The sequence below is a fragment of the Plenodomus lingam genome, assembly GCF_022343315.1.
Source record: "Plenodomus lingam strain CAN1 chromosome Unknown contig_23, whole genome shotgun sequence".
Taxonomy (NCBI): Eukaryota; Fungi; Ascomycota; class Dothideomycetes; order Pleosporales; family Leptosphaeriaceae; genus Plenodomus; species Plenodomus lingam.
Genome location: NW_027093940.1, coordinates 531,703 through 550,005, shown reverse-complemented (window position 1 = coordinate 550,005; position 18,303 = coordinate 531,703). Strand labels below are relative to the sequence as shown.

The 18,303-nt window shown below is 54.4% G+C and overlaps 4 protein-coding genes across 4 annotated transcripts; 1 reads left to right on the top strand and 3 right to left on the bottom strand.

Annotated features, from left to right (window-relative positions):
• Positions 1–891: 891 nt before the first annotated feature.
• IAQ61_005898 (uncharacterized protein) lies at positions 892–4,530 on the bottom strand (the record flags this gene model as incomplete). Its single annotated transcript, XM_003836051.2, has 1 exon — positions 892–4,530. One exon carries the CDS (start codon positions 4,528–4,530, stop codon positions 892–894), a length of 3,639 nt encoding a protein of 1,212 aa, XP_003836099.2.
• A 2,942-nt stretch (positions 4,531–7,472) lies between these two features.
• Positions 7,473–12,105, top strand: IAQ61_005897 (uncharacterized protein; the record flags this gene model as incomplete). The annotated part of the gene is made up of 8 exons (XM_066096977.1): positions 7,473–8,264; positions 8,316–8,396; positions 8,444–9,814; positions 10,384–11,042; positions 11,098–11,233; positions 11,348–11,709; positions 11,763–12,030; positions 12,085–12,105. The coding sequence occupies 8 exons, from the start codon at positions 7,473–7,475 to the stop codon at positions 12,103–12,105; spliced, it is 3,690 nt and encodes a 1,229-aa protein (XP_065952969.1).
• Positions 12,106–14,086: 1,981 nt separating this feature from the next.
• On the bottom strand, positions 14,087–15,840 carry SAH1 (S-adenosyl-L-homocysteine hydrolase; the record flags this gene model as incomplete). The annotated part of the gene is made up of 2 exons (XM_003836055.2): positions 14,087–15,616; positions 15,669–15,840. 2 exons carry the CDS (start codon positions 15,838–15,840, stop codon positions 14,439–14,441), a joined length of 1,350 nt encoding a protein of 449 aa, XP_003836103.1. The 3' UTR covers positions 14,087–14,438.
• A 529-nt stretch (positions 15,841–16,369) lies between these two features.
• Positions 16,370–18,192, bottom strand: IAQ61_005895 (uncharacterized protein; the record flags this gene model as incomplete). The annotated part of the gene is made up of 2 exons (XM_003836056.2): positions 17,782–18,192; positions 16,370–17,726 (listed from the first exon to the last, which is right to left on the bottom strand). Exons 1-2 carry the CDS (start codon positions 17,847–17,849, stop codon positions 16,370–16,372), a joined length of 1,425 nt encoding a protein of 474 aa, XP_003836104.1. The 5' UTR covers positions 17,850–18,192.
• Between the last annotated feature and the right edge of the window lie 111 nt (positions 18,193–18,303).

Genomic DNA, 18,303 nt, shown 5'->3' with positions numbered 1-18,303 from the left:
GCAACACGCCATTGAAGTTTAGGGCGCTGGGCGGTGACATTAGCGAGTGTGATTCGGTTATGGGACTGCAGTGGCCAAGAGTTAGCAACAACGGCATGGAGCTAGGATACATATAGTCTCGTCCGATTACTCTTCTCTCCAGTGCCAGAGCAACGGTACGAAGGACAACGGTGCCAAGCAGACGAAAGGTCACACTATGTTGAGGGGACACGACTTTAAGATATGCTTGATGTTTATATGTATTCGCGTCTGGTAAGACCACGACTTCTGACCGTAGAATAATCAATGCTGTATGATTTTGAGGAAATGCCCTTTGTGGCATGGAAGATGGAGACTGTGATGAGAAGCAAGGAAACAAACGGAAAATGGAAATCCGATCCGCTTTTTGTATACATGACCGATCATGATCCCGCAGCGTGAGGCAGAGGCCTGCCTGTCAACCTCGGGGGGATATTAGATGCCGAAAAACAAAATGAAAAAAAAAGCCTGCTCTTTCCGTAGTGCGCCGCTTCCTGTGAAAAAGAAAAGTATGCGCGCATCCTCCTTGTCCACGTGTGTTCTAGCTGGGAGATGCTCGAGATTATGCAAAAGGGAATCGCAAATGCATCATCGCTCTAAATGCAGAACTTGATCCGACCTGGTAGTCGGTGGCGGTAAAAGTGTACAGGGTATTCGGTGGAGAGGCCAAGGTGCCTCATTCGTCGCTTGGACGCGTACTCCACGGGAAGACATTCAGATAATTACTCATCGTTCCAAAACCCTCTCGAATTCTTGTCCCAGCAAGCACAGCAGGTACTCCGTCTCTAGCTGCCCAAGTTAAGCGTGTGTGCGTAGCTGCGTGTCCAGCGCAGCCATCTATTCTGCATTACATCGTCGTCGTAGAATTAAAATCTACATCACCGTCATGAGCTTCATCTGAGCCGCAAGGTCCGCATCTTGCTGGAACATCCTGCTGAATGGTGGCTCCTCATTCATTGGACTTGCATGTGGGCTCGAGTAGAGCCCTTCTGCTTCTCTTATTGTCTCTTTCACTTTGCGAGTCAACGTGTTGACGTATGGGACAATACGCCGTAAAGTTGCCGTGTCAAAGGGGACCTTCTTCGAGGAAGGTGTAGGCGGCGCGTTGGGAACGATATCAAGGATACTTTTCCGTTTGTTCTGCAACGCTTCAATTACAGAACGTGCTTTCGCTTCCGAGTCTTTTCGGGGTCGCGTGATAATGGTCTTTTGCTCGCTCTGCGGGGGCGTTTCGTATCCGGATCTAGGAGGAACGGGAGACGACTGAGGGCTGAAAACGCCATACTGCGAGGGAAGAATCGATCGTCGCGGGTGTGCAGACTGAGTTGGAGTCTTGGTAAGATCGTCATTCGGGGACCCAGACTTGCGCCGTCCACGGCCGTTGCTGGGACTGGCATTGGGCGCATCATCAAAATCATCGTCGTCGAAACCTGGAGAGGATGGAGGTGACATGCGAGCCACATGTTCGTGCTCTGCTTCCTGGTCTGCGAGGTCGATCATTGCATCGACCTCTTCCCACATGCTGGAATGGGGGCCATTGACGAGATCAAGCGCAACAGCACGCATCCGGTGTTCTTTGAGTTCCTCGATGAGGAGACCCCACTCTCGCAGCAGGCCAATGTTGGCGAGAACGTTGTTCTGCTGCTCCTGGATACTTTTTGGTACGACCATGACAGTAGCACTGTCAACTTTTGGAGTGCTATTCGCCCCTTCTGTTGCCGGCTCCTCTGCTAGTTCGGAAAAGTCAAAGTCGTCGTTCCAGTCCTCAGTCACACCTTTGCTTCCAACACCCCAGGTGCCAAACTTGTTGGTGACCACGGTGTTACGCTTGCCTGCCGCATCTGGAACGACTGGCACACTTTGGCTGCGTGCGTGCAACCCGCTTGGCACACGGCGCCCAACCGATCGACTGCCCCTGTGGTCTGCATCCTTCTTCCCGTGGACGGTCCGCGGCCGTGGCGGTGAATGATTGCCCAAGTTCTTGTCTGCGATTTGCTGTTCAGACCAATCGAATATGTTGCTGCGGGCATCTCGATCGGGGCAATCTGCCGTGAAATGTTGTGGCGTTGTTGGCTTTGAGCTCGGACCCAATGGAAGCAAGCGTGGGTTCTGACGGTATAGCGAAACACCCGTGGCTGTGTGGCTGACTGGTGGCAGATCAACCCATGAGAACTCAGTGTCGTCTTCTTCCAGTGACCACCTACTGCTGTCATCACCATCGTCATCTCCCGCTCTCGCGTCCCATTCCAGCGTGCCCAAGGACAGTGGCTTGGGCATGCTTGGGGGAGAGGATGCTATTGCACTGGGAAATAAAGGGGTGTTAGGCAGCCGGAGGCAACTGGGGGATTCTTGCAAGGAGCGCTCTGGCCGCACGCTGCGCACCGGCGTCGAGAGGCTCTCTTCCTCTTCAGCGATGCTCTGGTGGCCGGACGGACCATGGATAGTATGCTCGCCAAAGGAGCCTGGCGGGAGGAGGTCGTGTAGGGCAGTGACCCTGACCTTGGACGGGGGTGACTCGTCAAATATGGTTTCAATGCGAGGCCCACGGGCGCCGCCCGAGATACTCCTGGTTGCGCCCGTTCGCAGCGAGTCGTAGAGGGTCTCGCTGTGGAAGTCTGCGTCGTCCTCGTCGCCCGAACCTACGCCGCGAATCTCGTTATCTGACGAGCCCACCAATGTCGACGCTTGCTCAGAGGGCGCCGTAGAGAGACGCGACGGACGAGCGCCTGGGTGGGCCAAGGTGGGCGAGGGCGGCATCTGATTGGCGGGCAGTTCGGCTGGCGCAATCACCTCGAGCTGAGCCTGAGGAACAACAACACCGCCACCACTGCCACTACCACGACTATTACTACTGTCGCATGTTGGGCTGAGCGGTGCTGCAGGCAACGGTAGCGGTAACGGCAACGGCTCTCTGCCCTCGCTGAAATGGCCTCCTGATGTTGATGTGGCGGCCATGCGCGCTGCCGTTGTCATAGCCATGTTGCGCGTGGGCTGGCCCGGGTCAGTAAAGTCCCGACGTCGAGGCTCTCCAAACGAGGCGCTTACGGGCCGTCGTCGCATGGTGGGGAGAAGGGGTGCAGAGCTGGCCCGTTGGCTGAAGCCGCGGGTGAGCCGTGATCGTGACGAGGATGAGGATGAGGATGGTAGTGCTGGCAGTGCTGGCGGTGCTGGCGGAGCTGGCGTCTTGGCTGGTCGCTGCCTCTGGGCGCCACCAGGTGCTGAAGAGAGCATGTTGGTGATGGAGAAGGAGCGGCGGGGTCGCACTGCATCGTTGGCTGTCTCTGTGGTCGTCGTCGACGCCCGCGGCCGCGTTGAGGATCGATCAGACTTGGTAGCAAACAAAGCCGTGATACTCAACGGGGTGCCTGGCCTGCTCATGAAATAAACGCTTTCACTGTTGTTATCGTTTTCATAGTCGTTGTCGTTGTTGTTGTCATTGTCGTCGCTCGTCGCATCGTCCCTGTCGTCTGTACTTGGCGACACCGACCTCGCCAGCACTAGCGTAGGCATGTGCTTCTCGTCTGGAAACACCCTTCTGAACCCATTGGCGTTTGCCGTAGAGCCTCGTCGCGCGGCCAGCGTCCGTCGTCCCTTGGCCACCTTGGCGGTGAAGTACTGCGTGTATTCGACCTCACTGTCCGTGCTCGCAGAGTGCAATGGCACATCCATGGACCTGTCTTCCGCCGTCCTCTCCAGCCGTGTAGGTGGTGGGTGCTGCAGCGTGGCCGAGCGCTGGTGGCTCGTAGCAGGGCGACGAAACGAGGGACGAAGTGACACAGAGGGCTGAAAGGGGGTTTCGCGAGGCACGCGTACCGAAGAGGAGCGTTTAACGAGCTTGTTGGGCGGCAGTGGTGACGTACATTGCTTGCCCACCATGGGCGCGGTAGAGCCGTCGTTGGAGAAGGCCATGGAGCCATTGGAGTACGAAGGCGCGGGGGAGAGGGGTGTTGGGCTGGGCTTCCTGTCCGCTTGTTGCTGCGACTTGGACCTCGTCGAGAGGCGCCTCATCCACGAGGGTCTGCGTATCGCAAGGCGTGCCGTTGTTTCTGATTCAGCCGTGCCCTGGTCGCTGGGAGGGTAGCTGTACAGGGCGCTGCTGGGCCGAGGAGGGGGGAGTGACAATGCTGCATCGTCGCTCGTTTTCCTCCTCACAATGATGCGCCGTTGCGAGCGGCCGTCCTGGCTCGACTGGGAGGAAAGAGGCAGGCGCGCGGCAGGTGCCAGTGGTATAGGGGCATAGTGGGAAGATGTCGAGGTGGCCGTGGTAGTCGTCGTCGTCGTCGTCGTCGTCGCCGCCGCGGTCTGTGTTTGTACGGCAGTAGGCATTGGAGCGGGTGCCAACTCTCGTTGTGCTGGAGTGGTTTTTCTTTTGCTCGAGTGCGCCGAGTTGAAGGGGGCCTCCCGTCCAAAAGACAGACCGACGGCGGATGCACCAACGACAGTGGCAGTTGCACAAAGCTGTGTCACGAGAAATGCGTCAGTCATGGCGCTCAGTGCGACGTCAAAATACATGAATTGGCCTGGACATGGGGCAGGACGAGGCAAGACAGGCAAAGTGGCCGCCGCTCTCGGATGCAAAGGTACGGAGAGGCCTCGAGACCATATCAAGTCGACGCAAGGGCAGATTGACAAGGCCGTCCCGCGCGCGCAGAGGGAGAGGAAAACGCAGCGTAATTACCGTTGGAACCGTTTTCATTCTCGTTAGAATCCAAGCCGCCGGGGAAAGCTCTCTCGTCGAGGCACTTGTGACGAGGCGATGAGCATTATGGCATGTTAGAGAGTGCTAGGGAACCACAAATCGGAGGATGCACGACGGGTAGACGGTGGAATGAATGGAGTCAATCAGACGCGGCCAAGGGAGCATGGCATCATGGAGCGAGGTAGAGGGGGACGGCGGCAAAGGCACCCGCGCTGGGGCTGAAGCAGAGAGGTGGAGCTTCGCTGAAGAAGCGGATTGACGGACTGAAGAAATCCACTGCTACCTATTGCTTCTGGGATCTACGTACAGGGTAACAGGCCTACCCAAGCCGGCTTTGGGATTAGCGAGATGGCGCCGCTGAGGGCTGAGAGCGGCATGTCGAAACATAACACGGAGTCGACACAGGCCTCATGCCTCATTCTGTAGCGTCATAGCTCGACGCTGGGCCAGACTCTAGAGGACCTATGTAGATAGGTATGTTACCGTGGTAGGGAGCGGGCAAAAGCGGGCGACGGCAAGGTGGGCAACATGCTCTTCATGCAGCAAGGTACAGGATACAAAGACAGAGACAGCAAAGGGATAGGGATACAGGACGATATGCTCCCGTGTACAGTGTCGTTTACCCAGTGTTCCTGCATAGTCCTACGTGATGGACCGCGAAAGGCCAAAAAAGCATGTTGCCTGTCGATGCGGTCTACTAAAGATACCATAACCGTGGGACCCGCTGTACCCACTGCTGTGTCCAGTATCACCACAGTAGACTTGAATAGCAGATTATCAAGGTGTACCTAGGTAGCTATGTACCAGTGACTATGGTGCTACTATGGTAGACATACATACTCTTGAAGCCAGTCTGTGATGGTGGTAGCGCCGAGTAACCATCAACAACAACAACAATGAATCAGGGACAGTAGCGAAGGAACCCCTCGCCCGCTAAGACTTCGCCCAAAATAGCGTACCAGACAGCATCCTGGCCGACTCGTGACTACGAACGGTGATTCGCGAGTTGGCCGCTGAACTGCTCGCTGGTTCCCTGCACCCGAGTGGAGATTGTTGCTGATCGGGCGCGCAGTCTAGCAGTACACATTCCATGAACCGGCTTGATGCAGCGTATCGATGTCTACCATGTACGTACGTACATACTCTAGACGACGGTGACGGCCTGCCTTATCCAGGTTGCAGCCATGGAAGCTATTGCATGAGCCAGTTGCCTGGTGCGGTCAACGGCACGTCGAGGCGGGCCACAGTCACCATGATAGCTAGGTAGATGCGCAAGATGACAGCACCAAGCAAGTAACCGATGGCTGTACCAGTAGAGTAGGTACACACTGTCTTAGTGTTTGTGTGTGTGTGTGTGTACATGCGGTTGTGTACATAGCAACGCACGAGACGGCGAACATGGCCATGCTTCGGCTTCTTCGCGCTCGAATTGCAGTTTTGGGCAAAGCCTGCTCCACGTCCAGACTCAAGATGGTGGGGAATCGGAACATGGCCAGACGAAACGTCAGCCCCAGAGCGGAGAAGCTGTCAAGGCGGGAACTGAGCATGGGGGTGTGGGATATGTACTGTAGGTAGGTACAGTAGGTCGGGGACCGCCGACTGAGCTGACTTGCAGGTTGCCACCGATGTACTGTACCGGTACCGGTAGGTACTCTCCATGTTCATCCCTAGCGGTCCATGTATGCACAGCTGTATAGTATCTACTATGCAGATGGCAGACGAGAGGCCATGACAATGTTGCTTCCCGTGGAAATTGCCCGATGCCACCAATTTGCATGTTGTGGCCAAGGCGGACATGGGATCGGGCTATATGTGCCTGTACTATGTACACAAAACCTAGAGTAGGTATGTAGGTACTCTGCATCCATGGAAACAGGAGAACTGGCAGTGGAAGCGGCCGTGCCCCCATCCTTCTTCGTGATGGCGGCCGCAAACATGTATCTTCGCATCATAGGGCTGCGCTGGGCGAGCAGCTTGATACAGTGCTGACGTGACAGTGTGATGGAACGGCGAGCCAGTCTACGGTAGTGACTCCAGTCGGAGAGGCGCACAGAGCACCGACGGCAAAGCCAATGCAAGTAACCACCATGGGCATGCTTCCATGCCAGAGCACACTACTATTGATCGCAGCAAGAGAGGCCATTTGGACGCGTCATGCAGATCGGCCCTCTCATGCGTTGCGTGCATCCTAGGTACGCATGTCCGTAGGTTCAGGCTTCATACTCTAGGCCTCATGGCCTTGAGATGCTCGCAGACGCCAAAGTCTTTCCAAGGTTACACGGATCAATGTCCATTTCTTATTGAGATGTGTCTCTGGTCTGGTCTGTGTGTCACGTGTCTACCATATCCAAGCACGTTACCTAGGGTTGAAGAGGCACGCCGCTGCCACGCGCTCATTGGTTGGCCAACTTGTGTTCCTTTCCAGAAACGACCGCAACTCCACAATCGGCCGCGTCCACGATCAAATTGCAGTCTGGTTGCTGTTGCACCGGTCCAACCGTCTATCCAACTATCTGCCGTCCCACACGAGTAGCCGGCGGAAGACGCCCACTGCCCCGCTATCTACTGATTTTCACCGTACATCGTTTAGTCAGTAGCAGCAACAAAGTGACAAGCGCCCCTCCTGCTTCTCTGCCCGATCGCCGACCTTGCCAACGCCACAACTTCCACCAGACCTCCCAGTGACCTTGCCAGCATTGCCAGCGTGGGACAAGGCACCTATCCACCCCCATCGCCCGACCAGCCAGCCGCAACCATGGAGGCCGAGATCAGATCACAGATCCCCAACATCGATCCCGTCCTGTCAGAGTACTCCGTCGGCTACCTGACCCATGCTGCCAATCTTTTTTCTTCCGACTCGGATCTCAATGCCCCCTCGCCACTTGAGGAAGCCGGGGTAACCATGAGTGCATTGCTGTTGTCGGCCTCTGGTGATCTCTCCAAGCAAAATGAGGAGGCCATCCAAAGTCTTATGAACAAGTTCATTGAAAAATTGAACGCTGCCAATGGCACAGACAATGCCCATCGCCAAGTTGCCCCGTCCGCCAAGAGGCTGGATCAAGCGATACACGTGGGTTCATCGAGAAACATTTCCTCCACCCTAGCTCTAGCAGGCGGTGCTGTCGACCTCGAATCTGCCAACACCCGTAAGGTCGAGTCCAGAGTGGATCGGAAGAAATTAGAGAAAGCAGAACGCAAGCTCCGTGCCAAACAAGACCGCAAGGAGTTCAAAAACGTCGAATACGAGGCCTCGCGACTTCTCAACCAACCTGATGAGACGCAAAGCTATGAGGAGTTCTACATGGCTGTCAATCCTTTGCAGCTGGGCGAATCATCGACCAAGAGCAAAGATATCAAGATTGATAGCTTTGATGTCTCCATGCCGGGGCTACGCATTTTGACCGATAGTACCCTCACGCTTGCCTATGGTCGTAGGTATGGTCTGGTTGGTCAAAACGGTATAGGTAAATCTACGTTGCTGCGTGCTCTCAGTCGCCGTGAAGTGAACATTCCTACGCATATTTCGATTCTTCACGTTGAACAAGAGGTCAGTTTGTCATGTATGCTTCCTGCACAAGTTTTCTGACCGGCTCGCTAGATTACTGGTGACGACACACCCGCTTTACAGGCCGTCATGGACGCCGATGTTTGGCGCAAGCACCTCCTTAAGGAACAAGACGTATGTCCATCAATTTGTTCTGAACCAGCTTCTGCTAATGTTGGTAGAAAATCACCAAGGAGTTGGCCGATATTGAGGCAGAGCGAGCTAACTTGGCGGACACATCCGCCGATGCTGCAAGGTTAGACACACAGCGTGAAGGACTCGATATCACACTGAGCGATATCCATGCCAAGCTCTCCGAAATGGAGGCCGATAAAGCAGAGTCCAGAGCTGCTAGTATCCTTGCAGGTCTTGGGTTCTCGCAAGAGAGACAAAAGTATGCGACCAAGACATTCTCTGGAGGTTGGAGGATGCGACTGGCACTCGCACGAGCCCTCTTCTGCGAACCTGACTTGCTACTACTCGATGAACCGTCGAATATGTTGGACGTACCGTCTATCACATTCTTGGCAAACTATCTCCAAAGTTACCCCAGCACAGTCTTGGTTGTATCTCACGACCGAGCTTTCCTGAACGAGGTTGCCACGGACATCATTCACCAGCACTCTGAGCGTCTTGACTACTACAAGAGCTCCAATTTCGACGCCTTCTATGCTACGAAAGAGGAGCGCCGTAAGACATTGGCGCGCGAGTATGAGAAACAGATGGCAGAGAGGGCTCATTTGCAAGCATTCATTGACAAGTTCCGATATAATGCGGCAAAGTCGTCAGAAGCTCAGTCGAGGATCAAGAAGCTGGAACGTATGCCAGTACTCACACCACCCGAAGCAGAATACACAGTTCACTTCAAGTTCCCTGAAGTGGAGAAGTTGTCACCACCCATCATCCAGATGACGGGTGTTTCGTTTGGCTACAGCAAGGACAATATTTTGCTTCGAAACGTTGACCTCGATGTGCAGCTGGACTCTCGTATCGGTATCGTTGGACCTAACGGTGCCGGCAAGACGACGGCCCTGAAACTACTCATTGGCGCGCTGCAGCCTACCACGGGTATGATTTCACAAAACCCACGTTTACGAGTCGGCTTCTTTGCGCAACATCATGTTGATGCACTCGATCTCAACGACAGTGCAGTCGGCTTCATGTCGAAGCAATACCATGGCAAGGCAGATGAGGAGTATCGTCGCCACCTGGGAGCATTTGGTATCACGGGTATGACGGGCCTGCAGAAGATGGCGCTGTTGTCGGGAGGTCAGAAGTCGCGGGTAGCATTTGCTTGCTTGGCGTTGCAGAACCCCCACATTTTGGTTCTGGACGAGCCTTCGAACCACTTGGACATTGAAGCCATGGATGCGTTGTCCGAGGCATTACAAAAGTTCCAGGGTGGTGTGCTCATGGTCAGTCACGACGTCACGATGCTGCAGAATGTATGCACGAGTCTATGGGTTTGCGACAATGGTACTATTGAACACTTTGACGGGACGGTCAAGGACTACAAGCGCAGGATTACAGCGCAGGCCAACGAGGCTGGAGTGGTAGCCAAGCATTAGGCAGAGCAGGATAGATATGGTAGGTAGATAGGTATATGAAGATGAGGCTAACGGCCAAGCCCGACAGACATATATATATACGTATATGTTGCTGGATGTACCAGGTACCTATCGGCCTACCTAACTCCCTACCTCCCTACATACATACATACATACACGATAGAATACAATTGAACTGTTTTAGGCTGTGTGGCAGTCTTCTCTTTTCGATGCTGTCGTGATGGATCATGGGCCTCTCGCTGGGCCTCTCCCGGCGGCTACCCATTGCAGTATTGACGTTGGCAAGCACGCTAATCCCAACTCGACGCATCTCATTACACTCTTTCCGTAGTTAGCAGTTAGCTTCACACCGCGTCCCATTATCCATTCATCTCCACGCTTGACAACCAACCCTCATCCTTCCCCCCCACCCAGCAGCCAGCAGCACCACACGCCTGGTGACACGGCACTCTCATCGCGACGACACACGCCTTTTGTTTTGCTCTCCAATGCGCCTAGCCAGCTCGTGATCTGCCACGTGCACCCATTCCACTGCCCGCGGACTTGGCTACTAGCGCTTCTGCCCCTTCACACCCTCCCATCACTTCACCCGCCGTGCACTTGACGCGACGACCGGCACCTTGTCGCGCCCGCAAGCTCCTGGTACAGACGGCTTGTCCGTAGTCACTCATTTGCCTCCGAATTCCAGCGACAGCGCCCGCGATAGCCAGAGCGACAACGACAACGACAGCGACCCTTCGCGCCCTCCGTACTCGGCCTCGCAGAACATCAACGCAGTGCTAACCAGCGCTGGAGAGTCTTCGTTACCCCCGCCATTCTCTTCGCTTTTTTTTGCTCTTCAAGGTTCGCACGACGAGCGCAACAAGGCTCTCAGCAGCACCGAAGAAGAATCGCCGCCCGCATTCGCTTCTGCGCCGCCCTTCACCGAGTCCTCGTCCTCCGCCGCTGCCACTGCTGCTGCTGCCGCTGCCGCTGCCGCAACCAAAGCAGCCCTCCCGCAGGATACAAAGGACGCCTCCAGCAGCAAAGACCTTGACGACGGCGAACCTCCCCCACCCTACAGCGAAGGCTCCAGTCCGCTCGAGTCGTTTACTTACGTCATGGCTTCCGCAGGAGGTCCCGCGAGCATCATCACGCAGGTGTCACAAACAAGTGCTGGACCGCCCATCAACACCCTTGGAGGATCGGACGAGAACATCACTTTGGAGCTAAGGTATCAGAGACAAGGACCCATATTCATGTGTACAGTCGAGCTAATCCATGTACAGAGGGTCGCGCTTCACGCTTTCCCGTGATGAACTCCTAACTCTCCCCGAATTTGTTCTTCTCTCTCTATTCCCCAATGGCTTGCTCCCAGACGGCCATATGAACTCCTACCACGATGGAGATGTATACCCAGTCGACGTCGGTAATCCCCATGCTCCATCTCCCACCCCATCCCCCAGTCCCCTTGCCAAGATCGTCTACCATCTTTCCAATCCGGCTATATATTTATCTGACAATCTGTATCCATCACAGTATGATCCGAATTCCCTTCAGTACATGCTGGAATTTTTCCGCACAGTGGCTCAAACCATCCCCGCATCTCCTCCTTCACCCACCGCAACCCCCGAACACACCGCTGAGGCTGTGCCCATTGAGCCTATGCATGGCTCTGCCAGAGACATGCTACAAGATCGCGCTGGCATAATCGTTCTTCGAGAGGACCTTGATTTTTACGCGATTCCCCCTCACCGCGACATCACTCAACCGGAAATGATCGAGGTCAAGCGAGCTGCAGGCGAGGCACTCCTCGAGCAGAACGGCATCTTTTCCGGTCTCAGGAAGAGCGAAGAGCCAGGCACGACTGAACAGCATCTGATCGAGATGTTGACTGCAGGGTAAGAAAATTTTAGTCTTCTCTCGCGTTATGCTGGATGCTGATTATTTATAGCGGTTTTAACCATGACGATCGATGGGGTCACCGTGCTGGTGAGCCTAACAAGGCTGTCATCTGCAGCATTGCACTTGCTCGGTTGAGAACCGACATCAAAGGCAATGATATTGCTAACAGTAACGCCGTTGGAATGGCGCAGAAACTGCTTCTCTTCTGGCGCAAACCTGCGCGTCGATGCTGGTGGGAGGGTGTTGAACTAGAGAATGTGAGGGGTGTTGAAGGCAAGTTGAAAGTATGGATCAGAAGAGTATGGACACTAGAGATGGTATGTCTGCCCCCGCAGCCGAACACTGCGACAGAACACTAACTGCCCGGACAGAGTGTTATTGGCCTTCGTTGATACCCTTGTTTCCTTTTCCCCGGCTATTTATATGCCTGCCCCAAAAATCCTTGACATTCGACATAGCAGCCCAGTGAAAACTCGAAAAGCATGAGCGGATGGCGGGAACTATTTGCGTTTCCATGTTTTTGATACCTCTCACTGCATCTTGTCTATTGCACAGACAAAACTCCCGCGGGACACACTTCGATATCCATAGCAAGCGTTGGTACAAAGGTTTCGATACAAGAGTCTTTCTCCCAATTTTTTCTGTCTTTTTCCCTTAACTCTCTCTCTTTCTCCCTCTCTTGGACACGCGGCGGAGAACAGAAACGTACATGTGCTTTTGTATAGTAAGTACCCAGTAGCAATATTCGAGGCCCGTAGTAAATTGTAATATCATCCCCCCCCCGCGCCCCCAACCCCAACCCCACGCATCACCAAACCTAATTTTATCCACAACACCGGGGCCCGAGGCCCTGCACAGCAGGGTCAGTAGAGTATGTACAAGGCCCATGCTACGCGAGATCTCTGGAAAGGAGAAGGAAACTCTTGGGTCGTACACTCGATTGACCCCTCGCATGGCGTCTTGCTAACCCCACACAAAACTTATGCAGTGTACATGTTGAGAAAGCCACCCCCCCCCTCCACCTAGTACTGTATGTACTCTACCAAGCATGCGAGATCTCCCCATCCCAGCCCAGGTCCTCGGGCCAAGGATCAGGTTCCACAGCCTAGGTGCAAGAAGCACAGTCCCGTGTTTTCTTTTTTTTCCCTCTTTTTCTCTCTGCGGCTGAACGATCTGTCACGTGGGGAAAGGACACATCGGACTGGTGCTTCGGGGAATTCCTTGGACACGCTAGTTTTTTTGTGTGAGAGGCAGCAGTAGCAGCATGTTGTGCGTTGCGGGAAGGGTGAAGAAGGAGGAGGGGTGCAGAGTGTGATGGTGGGTTTAACGGCGAGCTGTGCGTGGCTTGCTTTGTTTGTGTGTTTGTGTGACGGGGAGTGAGATCAAGGGCGTAGTTTTCTTATGTGGCTTCTGGTATTTGTTGGGTTTGTGGAGAGTGAGCTGGGTGCAGGCCAGGGCAGAAGAGGTTGGGAGATGAGCAGTGGGGACATGGTCAGTTTACTCTACATGGTCGAATAGGCTGTCGGACACTGCATATTATTCCTTTGACCTCATGGAGCGCATGGCTTGTCTTTTTTGTATTCGATCTTTCTTGTCGATGAAGAGCAGGGAAAGCCAGAGCCAAAATCGGGGCCAGAAAGACCTTTCCTTGAACGTCCAATCCTCTGACGATGACAAAACCGCAGTACAGTAACGCCCATCCACAGTCTTGAATCTCATGCTCAGTCTTTGGTCCGCTGCACAGAATATGAAAACGGTTGTTTGTGGTACAATGGTCGTTGCCATGGTGTTTCCGACGGAATTTCCCACGGCATCAAACTGCCTTGCTGCGACGCTTCAGGGAGGAGGAGTCGTCGTAGTCGTCGTCGATCAAAAACGCCTTGTGGTGCCCGCTGTAGTATTTGCAGAATTTGCCCCTGGCTGCAGCTTTCATAGCCCAAGCAAGGGAGAAATCCGAGGGAAGGGCACTTGTGCCTCTGCCTCTACCGATCCGAGGCAGAAACCCCATACGCATATAATGTATTGGCGGGGCGGGGCGTGTCAACGTCGATAAAGCACGGCATGGCCGCAGCGAATACGTATGTTGAGAGGCGTGCATACAGGATGCTTGGTCCGTTGTGGAGAGTTCATCATGCAGTGGGTATGCAAGGAACCGTCTGTCGTCTGTCGACTTTGAGGGTTACAAAGGAATTTGCAGCTCGTGTGCACACTCGACGATAACGAGAACGTTGCATGTGGATCGTTGCCGGCTTATCTGCACACGTCAATCATGTCAATGCGGCTGTGGGTTGTAGGCGTACGGCGTCAGCTTGTACAATGAGGCATTTCCTCGTTTCACGAGCTTGCACAGAGGAAAATGGATGTGGAAGTGGACTGGACGTTCATGTGGCATCAGCGGGTATGGAGGCCCGCAGTAAATGTTGGTTTCTTGACCTGCTATCGAGATAACGACCCAAGTCTATATGCCACGCTGCGTGAATAGACGCACAATGATCTTCCTGCTATCGCTCAAATTCTTACATAGGGGTATCATCTCTAATCGTGACCATGGTTGAAGAGCCAGAGTAGATGATGGTGCAAAACAACGCCTTTGAACAAAGAACCCCATAGAGTCCCAGACTCAATGCTATGCCGTTGAAGACAAATAACTTTTCGAAGTGGTATCATCCCAGTTCATGACGTCGTGTTGAAACTTCCCAAAACTCATGACAGAAAAAAAGAAAATCTAGTAACGGTAGATGTCGCTCTTGAAAGGACCCTCGACAGGAAGACCAAGGTACTCGGCCTGAACATCGGAGAGCTTGGAAAGCTCGACGTTGACGTGTGCCAAGTGCAGAAGGGCGACCTGTTCGTCGAGGATCTTCGGGAGGACGTAGACACCGACATCGAGTTTGCCGGTCTTGCCAAACTCGACGTACTTGTTGCCAAACGCCTCATCGGAGGCCTTGTACAGCATGATCTGAGCAAGGACCTGGTTGGTGAAAGAGCAGGACATGACGAAGGAAGAATGGCCAGTGGCGCATCCCAAGTTGACAAGACGGCCCTCAGCAAGAAGGATGATGTGACGGCCGTTCTTCATGAGGTAACGGTCGACCTGAGGCTTGATGTTGGTGACAGACTTGGCGTTGGCCTTGAGCCATGCAACATCGATTTCGATATCGAAGTGACCAATGTTGCAGACAATGGCATCGTTAGGCATAGCCTCGAAGTGAACGCCAGTAAGGATGTCACGGCATCCAGTGGTTGTGACGAAGATCTGGCCCTGGGAAGCGGCCTTCTCCATGGTGGTGACCTGGAAGCCGGAGACGGCAGCCTGCAGGGCATTGATGGGATCGATCTCAGTGACAATGACACGAGCACCCATGCTGTGGAGTGCCTGGGCGCAACCCTTGCCGACATCACCGAAACCGGCGACGACAGCAACCTTGCCAGCAATCATGACATCGGTGGCACGCTTGATACCGTCGACGAGCGACTCACGGCAGCCGTACAAGTTGTCGAACTTGGACTTTGTGACGGAGTCGTTGACGTTGATGGCAGGGACAAGCAGACCCTTGCCCTTGAGCATGCGGTAGAGGTGGTGGACACCAGTGGTGGTCTCCTCAGAGACACCGTAGCAGTCCTTGAGCATCTCGGGGTACTTCTTGTGGACGAGTGCGGTCAGGTCACCACCGTCGTCGAGGATCAAGTTGAGGTGCTTGCCATCCTTGAAGGCAGTGAGCTGCTGCTCGAGACACCACTCGTACTCCTCCTCGGTCTCGCCCTTCCAGGCGAAGACGGGCACACCAGCAGCGGCAATGGCGGCGGCGGCGTGGTCTTGTGTGGAGAAGATGTTGCACGAGGTCCAGGTAAGCTCAGCCCCGAGCGACTTGAGGGTCTCGATGAGGACAGCGGTCTGGATGGCTGTGGTAGGGTAAGCAGGGACTCTCATCATGAACAAAACAGAACAACATACTCATGTGCAGGCAACCGGCGATGCGGGCACCCTTCAACGGCTGGTCCTCAGCGTACTTCCTGCGCGTCTCCATGAGACCAGGCATCTCGTTCTCGGCGAGCTCAATCTCACGGCGACCAAAGGCCGCGAGACTGATGTCAGCGACCTTGAACTTGTGGGCGGGAGCAGACATTTTGATGGAGGTTGTGTGGGGAAAGAGGTGAAATGAAGAATGGGGGAGGATGGAGAGGAGGAGAAGAGAGGAGAGGAGATGGGTTTGGAAGAGAGAAGAGAAAAGATGGTTGAGGGAGGGCTGCTTAGACTTTTTAGCCCCGCGTCTGCGTCCATCAAAATGCCGCCGCTACTGACCGCATTCCAAGGCTCCCCACTCATTCGGCAGTTCACTGGTCGCTGTATGCTTTGAAAACAATGCTACCAACGCTTTCTGCCGCGCTGGCATTCTGCACGCGAATGACTCGACGTTGACAGTCCCTTGTTCTAAGTCCCTCTGGCGGGGCAACACGCAGCGGGGAGAGACCCTGATGAGCAGGAGGGGCAAGCAACTCTACCACCACCACCACCATGTAGAACATCACTATTCTCGATAAACGCACATATGGTGTCAAACAGCGAGGTCATCAAGCACTAGCACAACCTAAGAGCATTCATGGATTGCTGCGTCAATCGTACAATGACCGCAAAGGCTCAGAGAGTACCTAGCCTTACGTATAGTGCGGTACCTGCCCCTTGTCCCCTTCCTTGCCAGACGCCAACGGCGACGCCCCATTCTCAATCTTCTTGCGTCCTGATGTCGTAAAGTGTGCCTTTAATGGCTCCCAACTTTCTGCATTATAGCCTTCCTGGATCTTCTGACACCTGGTCAGACCCCAATCTGTGACGCCAATCATCAGACAGCTCTCGAACATGAAGGCCATGCTGCCCTCACCCACTTTATTGGGTCTCAGATCCACATTCGACGCCTTCTCGTGTGTTGCAGCATCGGGGCCATGGCCAGACATGACATTGTGAAGTGAAGCACCGGCTGGTCGAAAGCCGCCACCGGTCTTTGCATCATACTGGCCTCCGATGAGCCCCATAAACTCCGACATGGTATTGCGGTGATACCATGGTGGTCGGAACGTATCCTCGGCGACCAGCCATCTTGGTGGGAAAATGACAAAGTCAGCTACTGCGGTGCCTGGTCGGTCGCTCGGTGCTGTGAGGACGGTGTATATCGATGGATCGGGGTGGTCGAACGAGACGCTGCCCATTGTGTTGAAGCGACCGAGGTCGTATTTGTACGGGTAGTAAAGCCCATGCCATGCGACTACGTCAAATGGTGTATGACCTTGCTTTGCTGCGTATAGGTGACCAGCGAACTTGGCCAGCACCTGCCATTCCGTCTCGGTGTCTTCGTCGAAATCGGCGACGGGAACCTGAAAGTCGCGTGCATTGGCGAGGCCATTGGAGCCTATTGGACCAAGCTCAGGGAGTTGAAAGTGGCCTTGATAGAGCTCTAGGATGTAGCCTCGCACGGGTCCCTCTGGAAGTGTGACGCGGTAGCGAATGCCCCGCGGGATGACGCAGATTTCGTTCGGCCGGACGATGAGGCGTCCCAGCTCGGTTTGGATATCCAAGACACCATGTTGAGCTACAATCAGGAAGTCGCCATCAGCCGAGTAGAAAGCCTCATTGGCTTCCATGTCCTTCCCTGCCGCATATATGAAATAGCCGACACCAGTCTTCATAGTAGGATCTCCGGCTCCAGCTACCAAGTGGAGAGAGTGTACCCAATCCACGCTCTCGTCAAGATCAAAGGGGTCCCATCGCAGCTGGTTTGGTATGAAGTGTATCTTCTCCCAAGGTTTGTTCTCGGGGTTTGTGTTGAAGGTCTTCGATTCGCGGGATTCAAAGTTGCTGTGTCCGCATGAGGGAAGTACACGGTAGAGCCATGTCTGCTGATTCTCATGTCGTGGCGCCGTGAAGGCAGTTCCAGAAAGCTTCTCAGCGTACAATCCATATGGTGGCTTTTGAGGAGAATTCGTGCCAATGGGCAGCGCGCCTTCTATTGCTTCACTCCTGTACGACGTCAGGTTATCCATGCTCCCTTACAAAGGCTGGACTGGGGACGTACTCGTGATAAGAGTGGAAGCCATTCAGATACCGATACTTTTCCTTGAAGGCAAAGTTGGTCGAAGGCATCGTGGATGGTGCCTGGGTCAAGAATGTAGGTATGTGCTCAAACAAGTTCCCTGCTCACACAGCACCGGCTTCAAGTTATATCCTACCCCTTAGAGACGCGTTGTTTGCTGTTGATGTACGAAGTCTCGAAGTGGGGGGGTTTCCGACTGTACCGGTAGTTACCCCAGATCTCCCGGATCATAGCCACCGACAGGCAAGTGCTTTCGGCCATGGCTCTTCCATGGAGCGGTAAAGTGCGGCTTCACGTTCCGTTGTCTGTCGCGTCCCAAGTGACCAAAAGCGCGCCACGGTCTGGGGAGTGGGAACATGTCCGTCCGAGAGTAAGGAGTATGACCCCACAGTGCAACAGTGGGGGGCCCAGACGGGGGCTCTGGACAGGATAGACGCGGAATGCTTCCGATCCGCGTACATCCCCAAGCCGTCATCAGCCGCCGGCGGCCGACAGAGGTTGGTT